This window comes from Balaenoptera ricei, chromosome 9 (assembly GCF_028023285.1).
Source record: "Balaenoptera ricei isolate mBalRic1 chromosome 9, mBalRic1.hap2, whole genome shotgun sequence".
Lineage (NCBI taxonomy): Eukaryota > Metazoa > Chordata > Mammalia > Artiodactyla > Balaenopteridae > Balaenoptera > Balaenoptera ricei.
The window spans coordinates 24414102-24440154 of NC_082647.1; the positions used below are offsets into that span (position 1 = coordinate 24414102).

A 26053-nucleotide genomic window follows, 5' to 3' on the forward strand; every position below is an offset into this window, starting at 1 on the left:
TGCAAGTCTCTTAAAAGAGGTCATTCATGACAGTTTCTTTGCAGTTTAATCTCTAAGGAGATGGCACTGTAACACCAGTTTCAGCATATGCATACGTGAATATGCATGACTGTGTGTGATACGAAGGAATCATAAAAGTGGCACAAACCCCTAAAAAGTTCACTCTTGGGCAATCACATCAGAAATAAACATACCACCCATCAATGACTTTATCAAAATAGACCTTTTCTGGCCACTCTGGTACAGATGAGTGGGTTAAGGCAAAAGGACACCAGAGTAATGGAAGTGGGGATCACGTGGCTCTCTTTCAGGTGAAGTTCATTTTTCTGGCCTCGGGAGGTTGGATTCTTAGCTCCTTGGCATCTGCGCAATGTGCCACGAAATTCCTGCCCCAAGAACCAGTTCAGGGGATCAAAGAGCTATTCTTACTGTCTCAGTTCAGGCCAATGGAGGGAGGGAATGGCGGTAGAGGCAGGCCACTCACCCCTCCATTCAGCACCCTCCTCCACAACGGGGCCATTGAGCGGGCGCCACAATCAGGGGCTGAGAAGAAAAGGCCGAAGGAAAGCATCCAGAGTCCGCGCGCACAGACGCGTCATTCATCACCAGGCAAGTGTCATCACCAGGCAAGCGCCAATATCTGCGAACAGCCATCTCCATTCCTGCAGATCCTCCAACCTGCAACAGCTGCTGGCGACTCTGGAGGGCAGCGCTGCTGCCGCCGGTGCCAATCCCCAGCCCTGTCCAGGAGCCTAGTCCACATTACTTAGGTTAGAGACATGCTGGCTGCAGAGAGCGGTGACAATGGACTTCACAGCTTATAAAGCAGCTCACACAAAGGGCTCCCGTGTATTTCAAAAAGCACTTCAGAGAGCTGGTGAGAGAAGCTATCTGCACAAACGCATTCAAGCAGTTTATTCCTAACCCACTTAGTTCAAGGTCTCTGTCAGAACCCGTGGACAGAGCGGAGGAAGGTGCAGGGAACTGCGAGGGTGCTGGATAGCTGGGCAGCTGGGGGAGCTCAGGCGGTCAACCCCATCCCCCTCCTCTGGAGCCCCAGCAGGCTGGGAAGTGATGGGCAGCAAGCAGTCCTTCACCTGATAACAGATGTCATGAAAACATGAAAGAGTCTGTGGGATTCCTTGGGTCTTTAGTGAGCTGTTTGTCTCAACTGTTTCCACCAGCATCCTCATGTAGCATTTACAAATGAGACTCTGAACACTCTGAGTACCATCTAGATGCCCGCCACCATACAACCACAACCCCAAGGAACCTTCATCTGCCCCGTACTTTCACTGTGACGCCAGCCACTGGATCTCATGCTTTGCTCATTACTCCAAACACTCCAGGGACCCGCTCATCTCCTCCATGCCATCTATACTTGCCTTGTTAGACTCAGTTTCTGGAGAACAATTTTGCCAGGTAACAGGAACAGAGATCAAAAGAAACTAGAGACTAGGGGAAAAAAAGTAAACAAACACATAAACACTGAGGCTCCCGTGTTTGGAGGCCAGATCTCATGGAAGCCACTAAAGGACACGTCTAACAAGAGTACACCAGACATGAAACACAAACCATCCTCATGGAAGAAAAGAAATACAGAGGTAGGTAACAATTCTTCATGAAGTCTGTCGTGCCCATTGACCTTTCAAACTTTTAAACTTCTTCTGAAAAGCTGATGGACAAGACAGAGTGGATAAAGAATTGTTACCTACCTCTGTATTTATTACCTAGAATGCACATCTATTTTCCAGTGTGACTTCCCTGGATTTTTCATGATGTGTTTTAAAAGCCAGAATTCACCAAGAGGAAGGGTCCCTGTGACAGACCTCAGAGAACCACCATCTATTACCACAAAGAAAGAGCACAATGATGTGAATGCACAGCTATCTACCAGAGCTTTACTTCCGGCCCTCAACCTGCTGCCGGAAACCAGCCAAACCCTGGCTGAGGCAGAGCTGGGCACGCCTCAGCCTAGGAGGCTCCATTCCCAGGTCCACAGTCCATGACTGGGCACTTCTGACTCGGTTCTTATGATCTAGGCGGTGGAGTTTCCATGTGCCAAGAGGAAGAGTTCCCCGAAGAGAACTTAACTACCGGCATTTATTTAAGTATGTGCTGTACTGTGGTGTAATCTAAATGTTTCTTGTCGAAAAGAAGCTCCTTAAAGGCACATACTATCTCCCTCTCTTTCCCCTCGCAGCGCCAAGCAGTAACAGGTGTTAAAAAATAACCTCTGACTATTCAACTATAGAAGAGAGGGGTGTGAGCCTGAATAGAAGCGAAAACAAGTATCTGTTACCACGTCTCCCCACCCACCAAGCTGTGGGGAAGAAATTCCCTCCTCTCTAGTCAAAGCAGACTGCTCATCAGGCAAATCACGTGAGAGGGAAAGAGGCCACTCCATGCACTAGGCCTCTTTTGATATGAAGGGTTGGTCTGTCATCAGCACATCCTAATCAGCAGTACTCACAAATAAGGCTAAACTTAGGGAATTTTTAAATTCTTTTCCATCAAACAGTGAGAATCAAGAGTAAAAAAGAAATAATTTGTTGAAGAAGAGACTAAAATACCTCAGGGCCCTAGAGGAGTTATTTCTGCAGTCCCTGCACATACGACATCATTCATGAAGAAGGCAGTGGTACAAATATAGCATAAATGTCGTCTGCTCTAGCTTGTAATTTAAAATGCAAATGCTAATGAGCGAACTGGTATATCAGTAGAGTTAATAACCGCATGCCTAGCACAGGGGCTGCATCCAAAACACACACAGGGAAGAGACAGACACCATGTTCCAATTTAAAAATAAAAATACCCAAATTAACCCTAGAAAAATCACTAGCAGATGTACAAGCTCAGGAAGAGGAGGCACACCAGGGCAGGGAAATGGGAACTTCTCCACCCGCCGTAGACTAACTAACTGGTCCATTTAAATATCTTCCTTCATATAGTGAAGGTAAGCATGGGAGTTACTAGGGTTTATTCAGGACTGCTAATTGTAAAGCATGAGCATAATAAGGAAAATTACAGGGAATCCAAAAAGCTTAGACAGAAAGCTTCTCCAAAGCCCATTTAGAAGCCTGTAAGTCAACTTTGCAGGGAGCTGTATGCCCAGAAATCAAAGGCCGCTGAATAGAGACATAGATTCTCATTTATTTTATCATAGGCAAAGGACGGTTTAAAAAAACCCTGAAAACAGGGGCTTCCCTGGTGGCGCAGTGGTTAAGAATCCGCCTGCCAATGCAGGGGACATGGGTTCGAGCCCTGGTCCGGGAAGACCCCATATGCCGCGGAGCAACTAAGCCCATGCACCACAACCACTGAGCCTGCGCTCTAGAGCCCACGAGCCACAACTACTGAAGCCCACGCGCCTAGAGCCCGTGCTCCGCAACAAGAGAAGCCACTGCAATGAGAAGCCCGCGCACCGCAACGAAGAGTAGCCCCCGCTCACCGCAACTAGAGAAAGCCCATGTGCAGCCATGGAAGACCCAACGCAGCCAATAAATAAATAATTAAATAAATAAATCTATTTAAAAAAAAGGAAAAAAACCCTGAAAACATACAAGGCCTGGATTAAGTGGGTAATTTAAATAAATGGGGAAAAGCTCTAATGATGAAAAACCACGACTGAGAATGCGGTTGTGTCTCAGACGCCTTCCAAATATGAAAGTAACTTCCGTGAATTGTTCTTGCTCCTACAAGGTCTGTGCTTGGCAGCCCTACATCAGGATCTGGGACCGATCCCATGGCACTGAGACCGAGCACAGCTCCTTGGGCTTCCTCAGAGCCCATCATGATGTGACCAGTGGTCCTATCCAGTTCCTTAAGTGGAAACCCATGGCACCCCCTCAGGGGCAACAGGAGAGTGTGCTTGGGCTAGCTGCCCATACTGGACACCACGTGTTCTAATGCCCATGTCAGTGCTGTTATATAAAGGGCCAGGAAGAGACTCTGGCAAATCCATTCCATTAGTTTGGGGAAGCCTCAGGAAAACTTTCTGAAAGGAACCCAAGGTGTGCAAAGACCCGGGGCTTAGGGGCAAAGACACTTTTCAATGATGAAGAACTTTTTTGCTTTTTAAAATCCAGTCATGGGCTTCCCTGGTGGCGCAGTGGTTAAGAATCTGCCTGCCGGGCTTCCCTGGTGGCGCAGTGGTTGAGAATCTGCCTGCTAATGCAGGGGACACGGGTTCGAGCCCTGGTCTGGGAAGATCCCACATGCCACGGAGCAGCTGGGCCCGTGAGCCACAACTACTGAGCCTGCGCATCTGGAGCCTGTGCCCCGCAACGGGAGGGGCCGCGATAGTGAAAGGCCCGCGCACCGTGATGAAGAGCGGTCCCCGCACCGCGATGAAGAGTGGCCCCCGCTTGCCGCAACTAGAGAAAGCCCTCGCACGAACTGAAGACCCAACACAGCCAAAAATAAATAAATAAATAAAAAAAAAAAAAAAAAAAAAAGAATCTGCCTGCCAATGCAGGGGACACGGGTTCGAGCCCCGGTCCAGGAAGATCCCACATGCCGTGGAGCAACTAAGCCCATGGGCCACAACCACTGAGCCTGCGCTCTAGAGCTCCCAAGCCACAACTACTGAGCCTGCGAGCCACAACTACTGAAGCCTGTGCACCTAGAGCCCATGCTCTGCAATAAGAGAAGCCACCGCAATGAGAAGCCCACGCACAGCAACGAAGACCCAACACAGCCAAAAATAAATAAATCTATTAAAAAAAATAAAAAAAAATAAAATCCAGTCTTATCTCTGTTTGAAAGGGGAATGTGAGAGGTGGTTCCCATAGCAACCAAGATTAAGTCTTATGGGCACAGTGCACACTGTTCACCCCAGGGCTGCCCATTACCAGATTTCTAAGCATTTCCCTTTAATTTCAAATTACCACACCATTTACACTCCCTCTCCTGCATCCAGGACATGCCATTTCCTACTCTTAGGCTGGCCATAAATAGACACCCCCTCAGGGTGGGGAAGTGGTGAGTAGCCCAATCGTGGATGCTGCTGCTTGCCACCATTCCTACTAAACGGCTGGTGGAAAATGCCAGTAGGCTGACAAGATGGCACTGAAATATTCACACTGAGATTTATTTTTCTGGGGACGCCACAAGAATGGGATTAGAACCGAGGCATCAGGGCACAACCAGAGACAGGTGCTGGTATTGGAAAGACTGCAGCAAAGAACAGCCATCAGAGCTCTGTAAGCTTTCCATTCCTTTCCCCCATGCCCACCAGGTGGAAGGCAGCCTAAATAACCTTTAACAGACTCAGAAAGAACCTTAGAGTAGAAGGGGAGGAGAAGGAATGGAAAAAGGAAGCCTTGGGGAAAAACTCACAGGTCTGACCCTCTTGTACCACTCTACTGGCTCTCATAAGCGCTGCAGAGAACAGGCCTGATACCTCTGCAGGATATTTCCCCCTTATCTCATTGATATCAGAACTCGGGAGCAGCAAGAGTAAAAGGCAGAAGTCAGAGGACTTAGGATGCAAGGGTGCTTTTCACTTACCTTTGACCTATCCACCCAGAGGCAACCAATGGGCCTATCCAGAAACTGAGGATAAATCAACATCTTTCGTTTCTTGGCACGGGAAGCCCAACTGAGATGGTGAGGGCAGAACATCCCAAATGGGAGGCTGTGCCACCCCTCAGGCTGACTCTGCAGAAGGTAGGGCCACCACTAGGACTCTCTCCTCCTCAGTTGCTGGAGTCTCTGGACTGACTGGCTGGGAACTGTCATATGGGCCTTGCTGCTTCCCTCACCTCTAGGTCCCAGCATCACACCAAGATAAGCAGGCCAGTCTAATGGAAATAACTAACTAGGAAGCGGGAGAGCAAGAACGCATCTTTAAGTGTTCTAGCTCCAAGGTCTGTGGCTGCCATTAAACCATGCTGAACAAATCTTATTTGTATTGATGTCTTTATTACTCTGTCTCAATCAAAAAAAAAAAAAAAATTAAAATGACTACTGAAAAAAATTGAATCCTTGCCTCTTTTACCCTGAGACACTCGACTGTGTCCTGTACGTCTCCTTTGATGCCTCTACTAGTCCTTGGGTACCGGCCTTCCTAGGTCTCTTACCACCCACGTCACTGTCTTCTGATCCTTCTGCAGTTTGCTGATGTCCTCCCTAAAAGCGTGGTCCTCAGATGGAACACCACACTCCAGGCCTGAACTGACGCGGCTGAGTCAGCACTTGGCTCTGTCCCTCTCTGGATATTGTACTTCTGGGTTATGAATCAGGATTGCCTTAGCCTTTTTGACAGTATCGCAGAAGAATAATTTTATAAAAGGCTAGGAATTGTTTCTCCTCCCCTTATACTTCTTACAAATATTTTTTTTCTTCATGTCTATATATCCTGTACTTCGGTAGATACAAGTACTTTGCTTGAAGGCTGGCACCGTATCTTACGCATTTCAATATTCTTAGCAAAGTGCCCAGTGGATATAAAAAAATTATTAAATAGCCATGTGACTGAGTGACCCACAAACATGAGGAGGCTCATTCCGGGGATGATTCACGATCTAAAGATGGAAGATAATCAGGCTGCAATCGTAGGCTTGCACTTCCATCCACGTGACCATGGGTGATGGTCTGCCTGCAGAGACGGGGAGCTAAGGGCAGAGCGCTGAATGTTCCATGGTGGGAGAGCAAGAAGGAGATTTACACGACCAGACAAAAGCAGAGGGAAAAATGATTGATGAGCCCATCCATTTCTTTACGCGACTCTTTCTGAGAGCTAATAATATAGGCAAAGTTGTTTTGCCTAAATGAATTGCACCCAGCTTGCCAGAAGAAAATGTTCCAGATCTTCTTGAATGCTCAAATACCATCTCCCTTGGGAAGTCTTTTCTATTCCTCAAATGATTGTTCTTTCCTCTGCATTCTCATGGTATGATGCCTATACTTTTCATAGCTCCATTTTGTTTTTCCCTGTTAAAGTTTTTCATATGGCTGTCTCAACTATTAGACTAAAAGACATTCAAGAAAGCAGAAATTATCTGATTAGTTTAAGCATCATCCACAAGCTATCAGAGACTGTGTTTCTTTTAGTGGGCTTATAAAAATCTTGGCCTCATTAAAAAAGTCTCCCCAAACCTGCTTATTGTGCTAATATTTTCTGACAAGTGACCCTAGAGGACCTTCTGACATGAAGATAATTCGTATAATTCACAATGATACCTTTAAAAGTGAACAACTAGAGCAGCCCTAGAAAAGTTTCATGTCAAGCTGCCCATTTCCAGTAATAGGACCCAACTGGAAGCAAGTAGGAGGCAGAGACAGAACCAAATGGGCAAGTCCCAAGAGAAAGAATACTCCACTTTACAAATATCCATTACGTTGCAATTCAATTAAAGTATCTGAAAAGAATTCATAAGTATCAGCAGACCCTGTAACTGCTTAATTAAGGATAGAAGCCCAGCAAACACAACTACAATAGCAGCCTGATTCATTAGCACCTCTGTGATAGCAGAAAGGGATTTCTCACTTAAACATACATTGGCGTTAATTGTGTTAATTTGGTTAGGCACTGGTAATCAATGGGGATCCACCATTCCTGGGGCCAGGAGATGAGGACGATATTCCTGTTCACCTTCCCTCTCCTCTCTCATTAAAGTTCTTGGTCTACTGGAACAGGCAGTTGATATTCCTATTAGGATTGGCTGGAGAAGAGACATTACAGAGACAGAAGGAAATGAGGTACTTTGTTCAAAGGCATTCAGGGTGGAAGGACACACAGCCAACCCTTTAGCTCATCATGCACACACCCGCCACCATTTATCAAACCCCAGACATCTAGGACCTCTCCTCATTGCCTCCCTTGTCATAAGGCAGCTTCAAGAGGGGACTTGTAATCAAAGAGAAAAAAAATTGAAAAATGCCGAAGGGCAGGCAAAGAAAAGTCTCATTTTCTAGTCTTGTTTCATATGACTAGGTAACTGGTTAATTATAAGTCACCTGCTGCGATCCACACGGAAACCCCCTGCCAGGTGACTGCTGCATTCTAGGTGGTTTGTACCGTGAGTTCCACCCCACGTGACCGACATCCACTCCCCACCATGCCAAACCTGTCTCGGTCCACAATTCCTCGCGCTTATTGCTGTCCCACTGGTAAGAACAAACACGGATATATGTAAATGGGGTAGGCTCAGTGAGTTAGAAGACTCCAAATATCTGACACAAGACTCCTTAGATTACTTTACACTGAAACCTCAAATTATTACCCTCTTCTCATTCAGGCATTTGGTTTACAGGCACTAACTTGATACCTGCTATGCTCAGCCAACAGGACAACTTCCTGAACTGTGCCCTCAGCATGACCCAAGTAGCCCAGAGCTAAGAAAGTAATGCAAAATAAGGCAACATAATATAGAGGTCACAGCAATAAGGCACACACTCCAGGCCCACTTGTGCTTTGAAATAAAAATGTGAATCATGGGCCAAGCAATCTGCAAATATGTGCCTCCATATCCCTTTAGACGAGATACTAAGTAAAAGGTGACACACAGGACATGTGAAAATGAACTAAAAATAAAGACTGAAGGTAAACTGCTTTTGTTCTAAGAGAAGGAAATGTATGGAGCTCACTAAATGCCAGATGAGGAAAAAGGATGCTTTTAAACAAGTGTGGGGGGCCTGAGGAATGTTGACCTTTCTGTTAACTCAGGACAAGAACTGCCTGTGACTGCCTCCGATACTGAAATAAGTGCACACAGGAGGAGGCCACAGCAGCAGGCGGGGGGGACCTTGAACCGTCTCAGTTCTGAGGCGGTAAGGTCACCTGCTCACCGGCTGAACCTAAGCCAGGTGCTCAGAGGACTGAAGGGCAAGAGCTCTCAGGAGGTGCTGGCCTGTTAGCTACAGCTGACTTTGCCCAGCCCCACCTGCTATCCCATCTGACCAAGCAATCATTCCACATGCAGGGGTGCAGGAACCATGACGGAGAGGCCAGCTGGCTCGGGCCAAATGCCACTCCCTATCAAGCTGCGGGGCCGTCTGCCCAAAAAAGGCCACGTAAAAACGGAAAGTGTCCACCCCACCTTGAAATCCAGAGGGCTCTCCAAAAGGCTGGGAGCAATGGTACCAGCACATACGGGATTGCTGAACAATTATCTTGACTTTCCCCTTGAGAATCACAACCCTAACGTCATTTCCAGCAGACATCAATTTTACAGGGTGCAGGGCACATTCCACGGAGAGCTGCCAAGCTGTGCCATGAGGACCACCTTCCAGGTGAGCAGCTGCACGGTGTAAGCATCGTGTCTGTCTACGCTGACGTTCAGCTTTGTGGTTGGTCCCGGATGACCGAGGGACCCTTCTCTCTAGGATCCTCCAGCCATGTTCTCCATCGCATTCACTCTGTCTCCGCAGGGTCACTGCCCTAGCAATCATTTACTTGTATCCTTTCTGAGTTCCTGTTCAGACCAGTGCTTCTCAAGTTCCTGATAACTTCTCACTTCATCTCTTTTATATCCTCATTAGCCAAGGAGACTTTTTTGAGTTTTACAGTCTATAACTGGCACTCTGAAGACAATAGGTATACTGAACAGCTTTTCCAAGTATCCATGCCACGTTCTGCGCCAATCCTAAGAATTAGTTATAAAAGTACTCAAGATGCTGACATCCTCAGAATGTTCCCTTGACCCTTTAGCATTCACTTTTCTGTACTCCTTTTTCCATTCTATTAAGATTGCTGTGAAGAGCAGTCTATTTTAAATTCTGTTCCTTACTGCCCACATTTACTCCCCAATCATACTGACAAAGATCATCTGTGACTTAGCAACTAATCAATAGTATAAAATCACTCCATAGTTTTTAACTACTTGATCTTTTAAGGTAAAACCCGACACTGCTGACTCCTTGGAATTCTTCTCTCTCTTGGCTTCCTGAAGACGCTCTCTGAGGATTCTCCATCTAATCCTCTGACCACCAACTACCTGTTCCAAGAACCTACTCTGAGTGTCGCCCTTGCTGGTGGACATCAAAATCTTCCCAATAACTCAAGCCTTGGACCTGTTTACTTTCTTTCCCATACTCAATGTCATCCCCCATCCTTGACCAAAAAACCTCAGTCATTCCCTGAATTAGGAAGTCTTCCTCTTAAATACTCTTCCAATCTCTCCTCTCCTCCATCACCAGATTTCGGGCCTCTATCCCTCTTGCTTCTTAACCACTCTCCCAGCCTCCAGCCTCACGTATGCCAATGTATCTACCAAAATAAACTTTCTTAACACAAGTGTGAGCATGGCACGCCCCTGATACCTTGAGCGCCTCTGAGGGTCCACAGTATATTCCACAGAAGACTAGCTTCCATCTGTGTTTCCAGCCTCACCCCACTCTTCACTCTTTATACCCCACCAATACCAAAGGATTCATGGTTTCCTGGACACATCAGAATGTATCATACCTCTACATCTTTGTACCTGCTGGTACCTCTATCTAGAATATTCCTCTCTTCCTCCCCTCCCATCCTGTCCTTACAACATTGCAAACTCCTATTTGTCCTTTAAAACACAGCTCAGATACACAATCCCTGATCTCCACCTAACCAACCATTCTCTCCTCTGTGCTACTTCTGTGCATTGTAAATGATTCTATTTTCTCACCTAACACCCAACACTACAGTTTGTTCATGTATCTGTCTTCCCTCTAGAGCTTAAGACCTAGGACTGTGTCTTACCGGGATGCAGAGTTCCTTGCTCCAGACTCAAAGAGGAAAGCCAGTAGCTTTTCTTTTAGTGAGCATTTTGCTTAGTCAGGAGGAGGCTAGGACAGCTCCTAGCTCCTTCTCTTGATTTATTTGAATTAATGGGGAGGTCAAAGTCTCCGTGGTAGAGCCACAGGTACGTGCACACATACTGCACAACTGTGCCATTCCATACAGTTCAGTGAAAGCTCTAGTTATGAATTCACTAAGTCTTTGTGAGAAGAACAGGAAGGAAACATTTATTGATGATCTACTTTATGGCAGGCTTGCTCTAAACCTTTATACATCCTGAAAGGCAAGAAACTTTCTCCAGTTAACTGATGTGTAAACTAACGTTTGAAGAGTCAAAACAAAAAACAAAAAAACCCAAAAAACAAACGTCCCTAAAGTCCCCTGCTTGTACAGAGCAGAGCCATGACTGAAACCGAGGCCAGCTTTCTTTTCCAACTTTTCAATGTCCTGTATCCCTGCCAGGTTTCTAAAGAAATCAGAAGATGCATAATACAACTGCATAGGGTACGGCAGGAGAAAAATGTAAAAGCTTATATTTTTATCAGGAATTTGCTTCTGTAATCTATCTTTCACCGTGTAAGTTAACTCAAGCAATGCCTTTTGAATTGCTAAGCTTAGAATAATGCCAAGTACACAGAGGAACCGGCTGATGCCGAGCTGAGTGGTCAGGCTGCTTGTGTTTCAGAAGGTACCACCAGAAGGGTTCTGCAGGAAAACTCCAGGCAAGACAGGTTTAAAGCTCTGAGCCGGCTCCATTCAGGTGGTTTTAAGTTTGGAAGCCAGAACTTCAATGTTTTCTTTCCCCTATAGATCTGCAGCCAAGTTTCCAGGAAAGAATAATACTGTTTCTCTTTCACACCTCTGGGATAAAGCTCTGCCAAAAGGATGCTTTTGTTTTGCAGGCAGAGAGCAAAGAATGAGTTGAATATATACCTCAAACCCTGTAACAAGAATTCACTGCTAAGAAACTCCTCTGCTACAGAAATCTTAAGAAAAAGGGCACAAATGGCTCCATGAAAGGACTCACACACACTGCCACTCTGCCCCTCAGTTTACTTACAACTCATACTCGCAGACACGAAAGCACAGCCCTCCGGTGAGGTATGGACTTCTTGCGGCCTTTCTTCTCTAGAGCTGCCCCTGAGCTGCAGAAAGCCTGCAGAGCTGGGCAGTGATCAGTAACCTCTTAAGGGAGCTCAGGAGCCTCACGGAGCAGCGAGGGCCAGGCAGCAACAGTGAGCTTCACGGCCTTGTGCTCGGTGAGTGACCAATCGCACTTAACAATCCATGTAGTTGGGGCCTGAGGGAGACCCTTATGGGGAAGAAACCATCAGTGCCTTCGAGGAGAGCAAGGCTGAGGCGATCTGGCAGGGGATGGCAAACACGGCCCCCAGTTCTCTTCCCCCATGGTAAATTCTACCCCAGGATTCAACAGAAGTAGTGCTGAGGCAACAGGCTGGCCTCAGAGGAGGTGGCGTACAGTGGGTAAACACAATGGAATACAATCTTTGGGAGTGTATATCGGGGTGGGGTGACCCTCTCCCTCAAAGACCACAGCTGCGAAGTACTGATGGAAATAAATAACTCTCTTGTCTGCCGGCAGGGAAGAAATGAAACTGTCTGCTCCTTGAATGCACACATGTAAATTTCTCAAAGGGCACAGTTCACACATAGACTTGCTGGCTTGTGAAATGTTACTAGATAAGACAGGATAAGAAAGATGGACAGTCAGTCAGCAAAGGAAAGGAGGAAGGCTCGCCCTGGCCTGGCACCCTTAGTGCAAGAGGGAAATCCCAGGGATGCAGGGGTCTGTGAAGGTAATGGCAAATCTGGGGTTTCATAAAGGATTTGGATCCTGATGACACTTGAAAAGAATAAAAGAGCACAAGTGGCACTGCCTGTGGCGCTACAAGGGCAGAGTGTCTCGGCGCCTCTGTGGCCTTGCCCGTGACTAACACAGCAGGGTGGTCCATCCCAAATGGGCGACACCAACCGTGAGCACTCCATCATTAACGCTTTCCTATGTCTGGAATTCCCTTCACTCAGGCTGTGTGAGGATACGGGCTGTCTTGTTAGCTGTCCTGCACTCACTCCTACGTCCTGGTGGTTGGCGGGAATGAGAAGCAGGACAGGACCAGTGCTGGGTCTGCAGTAACAGCGGGATCAAACCTAGGAACTCTGTGTTCACGTCTCAATTAGAGGTTGAAGCACCTACATGGGCTCCAAGTCCTGTAGAAAGGAGGGCATGTGACCTCCAGGGATGACTTCCGAGCCCCAAGAAGAATTTTCAGAACAACACATAACACAGAAGACTTACCTGCAAGCAAGAAGGTGATAAGGCAAGTTTCCTTTGGCAAATACAGCTTGAGACGAGACCCACTGAACACGTACTCCACCACGGCTTCAGAACGACCTGCCCGCTGAAGGAAGGGCAGAAACTGCTTTGCTTTTTGGGTGTCCTGGGGGAGAAAATAAGAATCGTTAGAAAAGTAATGGAATCTAGGTAAATGTTTCTTTCTCTCTGGTCTAGGGCAAAAAGTCTGGCAGACCACAGGAAGCTGGGAGAAAATCCCTAGCATATCAGACATTTCTGAAACCAGGACAAAAACAAGATACCCATGTGACTTTCATAGGAGAAATATAATCAAAAGCTTCCAGAACATTCTGACTCTCTTCTCCCCTCTGTTCAATTACTAAAGTGGATATAAAAGTTAGGACGGTGCCCTGCAATGAGAATTTCACTCCTTCTCTGGAATAGGAAAAAGAGCTCTTCTTCCTTCTACATAAAATTGAGGGGAGAAGACCAATACTCACCTTCTTTGGAGATTAATCTAACCTTTAATTTTCATTAAAAAAACCCCAAACAAACGAACAAAAAAAAACCTGTGACACCCGGCTCCTGATACAGCCCCTAAAGCCCTTTCCCAGGAAACCCAAAACAGTTCATCTTCAAACTTTAATAGGCTATGTTTTCCTAACAAGGAGGAGAGCGCAGCCCCTTCTTTGGGCACCAATTCTGCAAGCCCTGCTCTCCATGCTTTTGAGGGATGAGCCAGGACCTGGGGCACACTGCTCCCGCTCCCAGCCTGGGAAATCTGCAACAGCAGGATGTGAACCACAGGGACCAGTAAGTACTGCATCATGTCAGCGCAAATAATTATAGAAACAATAAAAACACATGAAACTGCACAGGGCTTTTTAAACTTTTTTCACGCATCAACACAAACTGCATGCATTCTACCCTCAAGAGTACCAAATCGTGGACCTTCTGAACCTCAGAGCTCTCAGCTTTGGAGGAGCTAAGAGCCATCAAGTCCTTTCAGTCTCTCAAGCTAATTAAACAGATGATAGAGTAAGCAAGCATCAAAGTATCACACGGCACGTGCTGGGGGAACAGTCACTGGATGAATTTTGGAGGTTTTCAGCGCAGCCAGCCCACTGGCAAACTCCCTCTGAGGACAGCAAGCTCTCCACACTTTCCTGACTCGGATGACATACGCTGTCTGCACTCGCCAAGCTCTTCCTTCCTAACTCAGAGCAGCAGAGCTATTGTACCTAAATTAATGCACATTAGATAATGAAAATTTAACAAGCCATCAAGCATCTAAGAGTCTTCACAGCAGCCAAAGGGGCTCCTCTCCTTCAGAAGCAGTGAGGTAGGCTGGGATGAAAACAATATTTATAGTAATGAGATTCATCCTTCCCTTCAAACAGATTCCCAGAGAAAAGGAGAGACAGTCATCCATTCTCAGTGTTTCTAAGGGCACATTGGTAAAAGGTAAGGTAACAATGAGCTTTAGTGGGTTGGAAACTCCCCCAATGAACACTTAAGCAAATATGCATTCTACTATCCACACACAGTGGGAAAAAGCCTTTCTGGCAGTTGGCTGAAGTCCAGAACAGCCAAGCAAGACAAATGCTCCATGGGAAAGAAGGCACTACCTGATTAAAATCCTCTTGCCATACTAGAATAAATCTGGGACATTACTCCTGAGCTGAGCCAATAAGTCAACAATTATCAAATTGATTATCACAAATCATTAGGCAACTTAAGGTCTCTAAAGAGAAGGCCTTCCCTCAAGACCGCAGTAATCTATATTTTTCAGAAATAGACATTTGCTCATCACTGTCTCTTGGACGTATTTACCTGAGAAAAAGATGCTTACAGGAATAAAACAGCACACGCACAGGTACACCTTTAATGTTAATACTAAAAAAGGAAGTTGCAGCAGATTCTCCTATTTTGCTAAATGATTACTTAGTTTATCAAGAGACATACTTACTCAGAGAATCAAGGAGAAACGAAGGGGCCCTACTATTAGCTATGTAAGACACACAGACAGACAGACAGACAGACAGATAGATAAAAATAAACCAATGGATGTTCCTCACTCTTCCTAAGTCTCAACCTACAACTTAGTCCTATTCCAGAAATACATGGGAGGACAGCAAAGAGAACGTGACATGCCATCGATTATGACAAAGATTAGAAGTGAAAGCCAACGGTGACAATCGAAGGCATGAAAACAAATTTTAAAAGCCCACCACAATTGGCCATGTCTCTTTCCAGAGGCAAAACCGTAAGATAAGACATGGAGCTCCCCATCCTCTTGAGGCAAATGCTCCAAAGGCATGGAGCAGGTGATATGCCCGTGGACCACCCGTTAAAGGAAAAGATGGAAATCTTGTCCAAGGTGGTAGAGTTTTAGAAATAAAAAATTCTTATAAAGCCAATTAAATTGAATGTAATCACCAAAAGATGTCAACTCTTTCAAATCTCAGTCACAGGCAGACAACGGTGTCCGTCTTTCCTTGTCATCTCAAGCTGTTCCTTTGCTTGGCAAATTCCTTTTCAATACAAAAATTCTTGAAACCTTTAATATTTGTTTCAGTGGCTCAAATGAAAAGACGGGCAAGGCAGATTGATAAGTTTCCTAAGGTGATGTAGCCGTAAGTCATTCTCTGCTAATTTAGCTATAGAAATTTTTTTTTTTTTTTTAGGAATTTTGATTATTAGAAAATGGACTAAATGCTATGGCTAAATGACTTGCCTTCCAAAGAGCCTGTGAAAGTACAGCAACGTGCTAGATTCCAATACTCATTTCTAAGGTTACAGCTATAGGTAAATAAGAGAAAGCATGACTATGAGAACCAGTATAAGAGAGTCCAGTTTAGGCCCTACTGAGGGGTTGAAGATGCCAGGTGGTTCTCAAGGGCAGCCAAGTGATCAAGTTCAAAGGATGTCATTAACACGACATTTAAAATTTTCTTCCAATAATGCAAAGCAGGACCTTCTAAGACTTAGTGAAGTGACAGATTTCCTTATAACTCGAAACATTTTTAAAAATAAAGATTAAAGGCCTCAAATTTAAAGAGAGAACAACACTGAGACTTAGGATGCTCACTTCAAGGTAAGACTGTTAAATATCAAATATTTCTGCTTAGAAGTCTAGTTGCAAAGTCCCTCATCCTCAGGTTTTCTATGTTGTGGCTGGTTTACATGAGGTCTGGGAATCTATTTGCCATAGTTGTCATAGTTGAGTTACACAGTCTCAAGGCTTTGAGAATCCACGTAGATAAATTAGCTATAGTTTTCTGTTTTCTGTACTAACATTCCCCTCCACTGGTGTAAATAATCAAGAAGTAACTGCAGTGCTGAGCAGATAAATCTTCTTTGTTGCACTGGCAGTTTTCACATTACCTGTGCTCCAAAACAAACCAAACGGTAAGTATTTTCCTGTACTCCTAGAAAAGCTAATTTAAGGTTGTATTAGCTACATTTAACCTGCTATTGTGGATGGCATCTCTTTAAGGAATGTTTCTGCCTCCTCAATGCACCTTGAAATTGAGAAAGTAACGATGTAACAAACATGCCTGGGGTGACTTCATTTCAAAGAATGTGAATATCTATACTTCAAACTTACAGGAGCAGGGTTTTGAAGGACGCTGAAGAAAAGCAGGATGATCCTTAGGGAGTGGGAAAGGTTATAAAGACACCTTAATCATACACTCCTACTCTGCCCTCACTTCTGGATGGTCAGGCTAAATTTCTTGTAAATGTGGGTGCATGTGTCAATGCCTATAAAAAAAATCCCTACAGCAGTGAGACTGCAACTTACCTCTACAAAGCACCCTCCTGTGTAAGCAAACACACATGTTTGAAATAATTGAGTACAATGAATTACCAAGTTTGGGAGAGTGGGAAAGTTGTGAATGGGAGTGGGGTGGGAAAGAGAACAAGGAAAGCAGAATCCTTATATGGCAGGCACAGGACAGAGGTCCACAAGAACACTACTTACACAGCTAGGTCCCCTGCATCCTTGAAGAGCAGAACTTACATAAATCAAAGTTCTCTAAATTCTGGAACGGGGATTTCGGCTGTCCGTTTACACTAGATGTTAGCAAAGTGAATTCTATGATTTTTCCATTGAAAATAGCCATACAGTAGGCATTAACGTGGTTAGGACTGGTGAGAGGCAAACCTCATGGCACACAAAACAGCACAGGGAAATGGGAATCAGTAAACTTATTAGTTAACAATTAACCACTCAGGATCATCGTGTGCAAGTCTCAGATGGGAACTGTTAATAATGAAGCTCACTAATTAGTTCCCATCATCACAATCACTCTTTGATTAACATCATAGGAAAAAGAACTAAAACCAAATACATGCAGAGCTTATAATGGTACCATGGGGGTAATTCAACTCCACAAGCACTTGAGAAACTGAACTCGAAAGAGGCCCATCAAACGTGATGAAGCTTCCTGCAGGTATAGTTGCGGTCTGAACTGCCCACTCCAGCAAACCAGGAGCGTTTCTCCCCTAAAAGAGCTGACAATCCTGTATCCACAGGGCTGACCTGAGGCTCAAGGACTCCACAGCACAATGCTGTTTGGGTCCAACCAATCTTAATATTGAAGCAGCAAAGTCTATGTGTACAAGAGGACAGATGCAGAGAGAAAAAGAGAACATGGAAATCAGAACTTACGGCTAAGGAAACTGAAGCAAACACACTCTGTTATTTTAAGCTGTATTGTGGTAATTCACCATCATAGGTATCTATCTTGTCAGGGTTCCCCAGACCAGGCGAATTACCTCTGCATCTATGTGGAAGACAAATCACAACTACATCCCTGACCAGAAAGGCAAAAATGTCATCCATCAACACACACTCTTCCTCCTTCCCAACCACGGGGCTCTATTGGCCCCATGTGATGTTTCAATTCACAGAATGAGTTTATGATTCTCTTTGAGGAACGAGCTGCATAGCAAGATAATCTCTTGACATAAATGGGGCCCTGGGAGGAGATACTTGGGAATACGCCCAGCTCCAACATTACCACAAAGCACTCAAACATTTGAAGCTCCCCTTCGCTGGCTGGTTATCAATGTTTCGTGGTGAAGTGTCTGTAAAGGGGACTGGTAGAGGGTGTAAACATCAGTGAGGTGCAAGTTTAACAGGAATGAAGTGAACACAGGAGAGAACCCTAGAGAAAACCACTCTGGGGAAAAAAAAAAATTATAAAGAAACAAACCATGAGAAAAAACAGGTGCTGAAGCTGGGCCATCAATAATCTTTCATCAAGTGTCGTCTATGTTTTACAGTTTCTCATAGTGTTTAGTTAGCTGGCACAGCACCTCACTCGGGCTCCAACATGTCAGAACGTAGGAGAAATCACGTTTCAGGCTCCGGGCTCCATTCCTGGGAGCGTGAAGCAAGAGGACATTTACAGGAGCACTAGGCTGGAAGAAAGCCCTAAACTTGGGAGGCTGCATTCTAATCGGGAGAACACGAAGAGAACATGACCTTCAGTTTTCTTCCCTGCTTCTACTTCTTTACCAATTATTAAGGGAGGGCAGCCTAAAAAAGCAGAGACCAAAGGGCAGAGGGAGCCAGTGTGGTGTGCTTCCCACACTGGAAGACGAAAGCTGTTGACCATGTCCTTTGTGCCCCCAACACGGAGGGGAAAATTCCTCCGCCATCAGACTTGAAACGTTGAGGATGCGCCTGCCCTCTAGAGCCCGGCAAAAGACAGGTGTCTATGAGTATTTTTATTTGGTTGGTCTTGCCCACCATCTATCTCTGTTCCATGAGGCACAATACTGAGAAAAGCAAGCAGGACTTGGCAAATGTGGAGAAGAGAAGCACAATCATGTGTTTAGAATGAAAACATGCAAAGCAGCATCCCAGCAATCGTGGCAGTCCAACTAAAAGCAAGTCAAATCCTGTTACATAGATTAGAGGATCCCCAGAATATGGCCTGGACTTCATCTGTCATCACTCCAAGCTGGACAGAACTGAAATCTCCCTCAACAGGGGTCTGGATAAACAAACTGTAGTCCACTCACATGACAGAATACTACTCTACAATAAAGAGGAAGTAGGCAACAACATGGATGAACCTCAAATACATGACTCCATTTCTACGACAGTCTTACAAAAGTTAAACTGGAAGGACAGAAAACAGATCCGTGGTTGCCACAGACCAGGGGAAGGGTTGGGGGTTGACTCCAAAGGGGACGGAAGCATTTTGGGGGATGATGAAAGCCTCTTTTCTTGACTTTGGTGATGGCATTGTGTATACCTGTTTATCAAAACTCCATAAGTTACACCTAAATTTAAAAATAAACAAGAAAAAATGGCTTGGGTAGGTAGACTATGCAAGAATTTCATTTTTAACTCAAAATTTCCTCGTCAACTAGTTTATATGTAGCTCAGAGTGAATAACAAGCTCAAAATTCAGTACTCAGTAATGATGTTTGAGGTAAACCACTAAACTAGCTATTCAGTGCATTAAAGCACTTTAAAAAATTTAAGCAGAAAATAGTTTGGATGAGAAAGCAAGGGGTTAGAAGAGCGTAGCAAAGAAAAATCTTAGCCATTTCCCAAAAGCACCATAAGAAAGTATCAATTCTTAGGCAATGGCTAAGAGAAAGCATGAGGTCATCCCTCAATTGGCTATACAGAGGAAATATTCTCATCAAATAATGAAAAGAGTACTACTAAGTACATATGCCTATTGACATTTCTTTTCTACCTTGAAATAAAATCATTCTGTGATCCGGCTTAATGTGAATAAAATAATACCCAATTCCCAATCAAATGAAAATTCTATACAGGCTCAGAGATTATTCTTTTATCAAATGACTTTCAGTTTCCCAAATTTAACGAGCTGAAATTATGCTGTGAGAACTATTCAATTTAACCTTTAGAAATGCAGTTACAGCCTCTGAGTGGGAAAAATCTGCATTTTATCACCAACAGGAAATACAATGCCCTTCGTTTATTCTCTAAGACAAGAAAAAAAAAGTCTACTTATAAGTTTAGTATAGAAAGTGCAGATGGTGGTATATCTGTGTCTCAGATAGAGAGCAGATGTAAAGCTGTATCTACTTATGATAAGGTATCAACTCTTACCAGTCTGCTCTCTTCCTTTCTTCAATCCTCTTTCTTTAGTGTGGATGCCCAAGGCAGTGCCAAGCCACACCCCTCCTCAGGTCTGCCATTCCACTCAACTGTCTCAAAGTTACGGCTCATGACTTGTGGTGTTTCACAAATAAACTCCACCTTCTTCCCATCCACTATGTCATCCCAGACTGCCCCTACTCCCACTTCTATAGACTCTAGCTCTCCAACAGATTACTATTACAAATCTTGGTTAAACTGATATTGTGTTTCTAAAATCATGACTTTTTAAATTACAGCCCTCCCTGGAGCGCTGCCATCTGCCTACTGACCTCTGCATAAATGGTAACCCGTGGGGCCTGCTACACAGCAGATGTCCTGGGCCGACCCTGGAAACTCCCTTCACATCCTTTCCTAGGTTGTATTTCCTGAATCCATGCCTTCCTCCATAAAAACCTTCCTCCTCACAACCTTTTCCTTAAAAAAACAAAACAAAACAAAAAACCCACTATTTTTTCATGGAGAAAATGTCTTATCTTGGGTCAGTTAAGTAAATACAGGATTGCTTTTGTAGATTTTATTCAGGCGAAAGACTATCCTATTCATGAGAACTTTGAATCAACACATAAATTCTTTTCGTTATCCACGAGCATAGCAATACACTATATTTCTGATACCACTGGCTGCTTTAGTTATATGAAGAAAACATTTTACTATGAAACTTAATTATAACTGCTCAAGAATATGGACATAAGAGACAGTAGTCTAAAATTACCAATTTATAACAAAAAAAAGTTTTTAAAAAGGGAACTTAACGCACTGGAAGGCATACCTTCCAATTATTTTCAGGTTAATTATTTCTCAAAAAACATGTAATTTATCCAAATTGTAGAAAAACCAATTTATATCAAACAGACAATTACATTGATAAGAAAATAGTTAAAGATAGTATTCCTATTTTAAATTGGTAAAGATAAACACAACCAATGGGGATGTGAGAAAAAGGCCATTTAAATTTTTAACAAGTCTGCTGTTACTTTTCTAAGAAAAAAGGATAATAAATTATTATAGGAATACCACAATAAACATCTCATACGTTACCAGAAAAAGGACGTGAGAATGGTCTAAAAACATAGCTTATACATGTATGTGACAGTGAGAATATGGAACAAAGCACTCAACCAGCATCTGTAACTCTGGATTATCAATTACAAGGCTATGATTAAAAAGTAACATACAGGTCTGAAGTACAATTTTTTCTTAAAAATTTTAGATCAATTTTTATCACTTCTAAAGTCTCTATATGCAAGAGGTGAAAATTTATTACAGAACCACAAAATGGCTTGAAAGATATAATTAAAATAATACATGCAGAGTAAAGAATTTAAACGATGGTCTGACAAAGCACAAGTTTTCATTTCATGGGCAAATCAAGAACTCAGAGGCAAGGAAATTGATGCCATGCTAAACTCTGCCCCACCTGAGACAAGAACACAACTTCAGAAAAGGATAGAGGAGAAACAAAAACACAAAAAACCAAGCAATCTATGACATAAAATAAAAAACGAAAATAAATGTTAAATAAAGGTTACATGATTAAAATAATTTCAACATCCCCTAAAAGTACTGTGAACATTCAGCTTTGCTTGCAGACATACCAATTTAGGTCCAATAAATTAAGTAAAAAGCATCTTGAAGGAGTTAATATTTACATTTTTAAAGTGCTAATGAAAATAATTACAAAATTTGCAAGGTTAAGTTCAAGTTTTTGAAACAGAGAAAAAGGATATCCAGTATGGTAGAAATTATTAATTAAGATAAAAGGTGGTCAGTGTTTAAGGATAACAAATGCATAAAACTAAAATCTAATCATTTTACTCAATAAAGATTCATAGGTAAATAATGATCATGTTAAAACATATCATGCTATCCCTTTGGTCTAAGTTTCTACTTTATGAAATTGTTCTAAGAAAATAACTACAGACTATGATTTAGCTAAGGAACCAATGTTTGTGTGTTTGTGTGTGTGTGTGTGTGTGTGTGAGAAAGGAAAAAATAATCCAAAGAAACTAAATATCCAACAATACATAAGACAGAATACTAGGTAGACATTAAAAGTGAGGTAAAAGAGGAATATTCATGTGGAAAAAGGAATTAAGCACCTATTACATGTCACTGTTCTAGGCACTGACTGTACAGTTAAGAATAAAAGAGAGAAAGTCTCTGTTCTGAAAAAACCTTTCATCACTTAAAAAGGAGAGGGGGGAGGAGAGAAAATGACAAAAGAAGACAACCCCACATTTTGGTGAACAGATGTATTCTTATTGAATATTTTCTTGTAGAGATGATTTTCTTCCTTTGAAGAATATAAATATAAATGCATTTATATTCAATGCATTTAAAAACAAAAATTTTGACAGAAAACTTGTGCTAAGAAATGTGTACGTTTTTGGTTTTATTTTATTTATTTATTTATTTATTTGGTTGTGCCGGGCTTAGTTGTGGCAGGTGGGCTCCTTAGTTGCGGCATGCATGTGGGATCTAGTTCCCTGACCAGGGACTGAACTAGGATCCCCTGCATTGGGAGCGCGGAGTCTTATCCACTGCATCACCAGGGAAGTCCCCAGGTTTTTGTTTTTAAAAGAAGAAAATACATTAACATTCAGGGCTGATTCAGTTTTGCCCAGATAAACTTGCAAATTACTCAGGTCAGATAACTCTCTCCAGTTTTTTTTTTTTTTGAGCCAAGAGTCAACATTCTCTTGAGTGAATTAGTTCTTCATAATTGTTCCACATATTTTGAGACAAATAAATATTATGGACACTGTAATAAAGTCTGGAAACTGATTTGGAAAACATCCCGACCTGAAATTGCATGTGAAACGTGCTCCATGATTCCTTCAAAAATGTCATCTGAAGCACAGAGCTTTATGGCACTGAAGACAGCAAACTAAGTAGCTCTTTTCCTAAGGAATAAAAGTTTAACTTAGATAATTATGGTGCAGAGCCAAAAGGAGTGTCGACATTAGGTAGAAAAACAAACAAAAATCACACATTAGCATGATGCAAGAATAAGAAAAACGTGTTCCTAGTAAAGCCAGCAGCACGATGTAAAGAGCCCCATGGTTGGACTCAGAAACAGATTTAATAAAAAGTACCCAGAATTCCACACATACATGAAAAATGTGCAATAATAGGCTAAACAATAAAGAAACTACCCTTAAAGAAAAATAACTTTAAAGTTGTTAGAACTGTCCTCTTTTGGCATATATTTGGGAATTCTAATTCTTCCTAAGGAAAACTACAGATTTAACCCTGCCCCCAACCAGTGACTTTACAACTTTGATACGATGTATTTGCATATGGATATTGTACCGAGGTTCTAAATGTGAGATTCTAAGGATCTAGCCTATCAATTGAACAAGACCTCCAAGTAACCCCTCCTTTAGGCCTCATTTTAAAATCACTTAAAAGATGGTCTCTGAGCACATGGGAGAAGGGATAGGCTGTGAAGACACCCTCACAGGTCTCTATACTTCTATCACAATTGTAATTAGAGACCGAATTGTGTATGACCTAGAAGGACTACACTTGTACTGTTTAATGTTATAGCCTCAACACCCAGCACTGTGCCTGGAATATAATAAGCTTTCGATAAATACTAATTGTTTGATCATTCATTCATGACTCAACATGACAAATGCATCTATAACACAAGCCAGATAGCATATGTTAAATGTCAAGGAGAGATAATGGGGCAGTAAAAGAACTCAGGAGAGAAGGAGTATGATTCAGGACTTGGATAAAAAGTTTGCAATACAAACACTACTGATGAGGATGACGGATCATTTTAGAGGACTTTCTGTAGGCCAGGCAGAACGCTCAGCCATTTAATAACCACCACCACCACCATATGAACCATGTCAACTGTTCTAAATACTTTGGCTGTATTAACTCATTCAAGCACACCACAACCTAATGAGGTAATAAGGGCATTACATTCATGTTACAGATGAGAAAACCATGGCACAGAGATGTTAAATAACCTCCAGGTGACAAATTAATAAGCAATCGAGCCAGGACTTGAACTTGGCTGATCTGATATTGGGACTCATGCTACTAATCATGTACTCCGTGCTGCTGCTATATGCTAGAAAATAGGCATCCTTCCTGTTGTATCCTTCTACTAGTCTACCCACTTCTAGTTACTAACCAGCACAGTTAACTGTACATCTAGGATCTAGGGTCACATTCGTTCAAACACAATTTCATACTGTTTAGGTCATCCCCTGGCAGATCAAATCTAAATCAGGCTCTGTGAAGAGATACAAAAAAGATCCCATTTTCTCAGGAGTTTATCAACTATTGAGGAAAACCATTGCACATATGTCAACTGAGACGGGTGACCAATCAATATATCAACAAGTACAAAATCATGGTAATAGGTGATTGTGTAAATGCTGAAGTAAGGCATGACGAGAAGGCAGTGAGGATCAAAAGGGAAAACTGCCAGGAAGAAGAGAAAGGGCCTGAAGGAGGAGGAGGGCACGGTCAGGAGGGCAGAGATGGCTACTCAGAGACAGCTCACATAATGGAGTCGGAGCCAGCGGACTGAGAAGTGGAAACAGGACTAGACTGAATATGAAAATATTCTCTATGGTGGGTGAAGTAGCCAGGCGTGTTGCAGTAATGTCCTACAAGAGAACACAGGTCTTCCTCCAAATTCAGACCCTCCCAAATCTAATCTTGTCTTACAAATTCTATCATTTCTTCCTGAGAACACCCTTTCGTGAGGAACTGAGGCACAAAATTACTAGGTAATTCCAAAGCCACCCTGAGGTCTGATTCGAGAATATTTATCTGGACGTCAACACTGCAAGTAGCGCCCAAAATTCTGTACAACATATTCCTTAGGGAATATGTTGGAAGCATGCTAAATAAAGCCTTAAAACTCGAGTAAGCAGAATGTCTGTGTTAGTAAAATGACTTACTTTGAGATGTTTACATAAGCAATAGCCACAGGACAAAATGAGTTCAATCTAGGGCTAAGTAGTGTTATGATGGTGAAGTGGAGAGTGAAGCCGTGGCTGGGCAGAAATACTTCAAGTTTCATCACATCACTCGGCAGTCACAGGACAGATCAGACAACCTGATCACACACCTGAACCTGGGAATCAGGAATGTTATCAACTGCCTCCAAAATACCCGAAGCATTCCTTTAGCCAAGTCTGCAATGGGCTCATTCACAGCCAATTTGGACCCGTGATATAGACTCATAGAACAATCCCCACATGCACCCAGAGAACAGAAAAGAGAACTGAAGAGCATGAACCAGCGCGAGCAGAATCTGTGCTAGAGGCGACTCTCTCTGGAAAGAGATGACATTTTTTCATTGGAAAAAATGCTCCTGGACTCCCTCAATTTCTTTTCTCCTTTCTTTGAACAAAGGAAGACAGACACAAAAATTATAGCTCAGGACACTTAAATAAAAGCTAGGACCCTGTTTCTCAGAGCTCATTTGTAGGCATCCCCTTGTATGAAGTCAGTTAAACAAGGAATCAGAAGGGAACCAGACAAATTTGTGGCAGAAAACTTCCTGAAAACAGAATGCATGGCAGTGACACACCAAGTCTACAGATTATTTTGGAAATAAGATGTTTTACTGAAAGAAGCAACAAATTTTAAGAAATGCTGTCTCTAATAGTGCTCTACCTCTGGGCAAGTCACCTGATCAAACATTTCTTCAGAGGTGCTGAAATTCAGAGCTGGAACACACCCACCAAACGTCAAGACATAGGGCCCTGTGCTCAGCTCAATGTCCAATCCCTCTACCTCAACCTGTTATGGCGCCTGAATTTTCCAACACAAAAGCTTGTCGGACTGTGACCACCTAGAGGAGTGGGATAGGGAGGGTGGGAAGGAG

The 26053-nt window shown here is 43.2% G+C and overlaps 1 protein-coding gene across 1 annotated transcript in view; it reads right to left on the reverse strand.

The window, feature by feature from the left end:
- Nucleotides 1–26053, reverse strand: part of SND1 (staphylococcal nuclease and tudor domain containing 1) — a 412864-nt gene that overhangs the window by 131907 nt on the left and 254904 nt on the right. The window contains exon 15 of the mRNA XM_059933468.1: nt 13041–13182. Within this exon, the coding sequence (XP_059789451.1) occupies nt 13041–13182 (142 nt within the window). The remainder of the gene's footprint in view (nt 1–13040; nt 13183–26053) is intronic.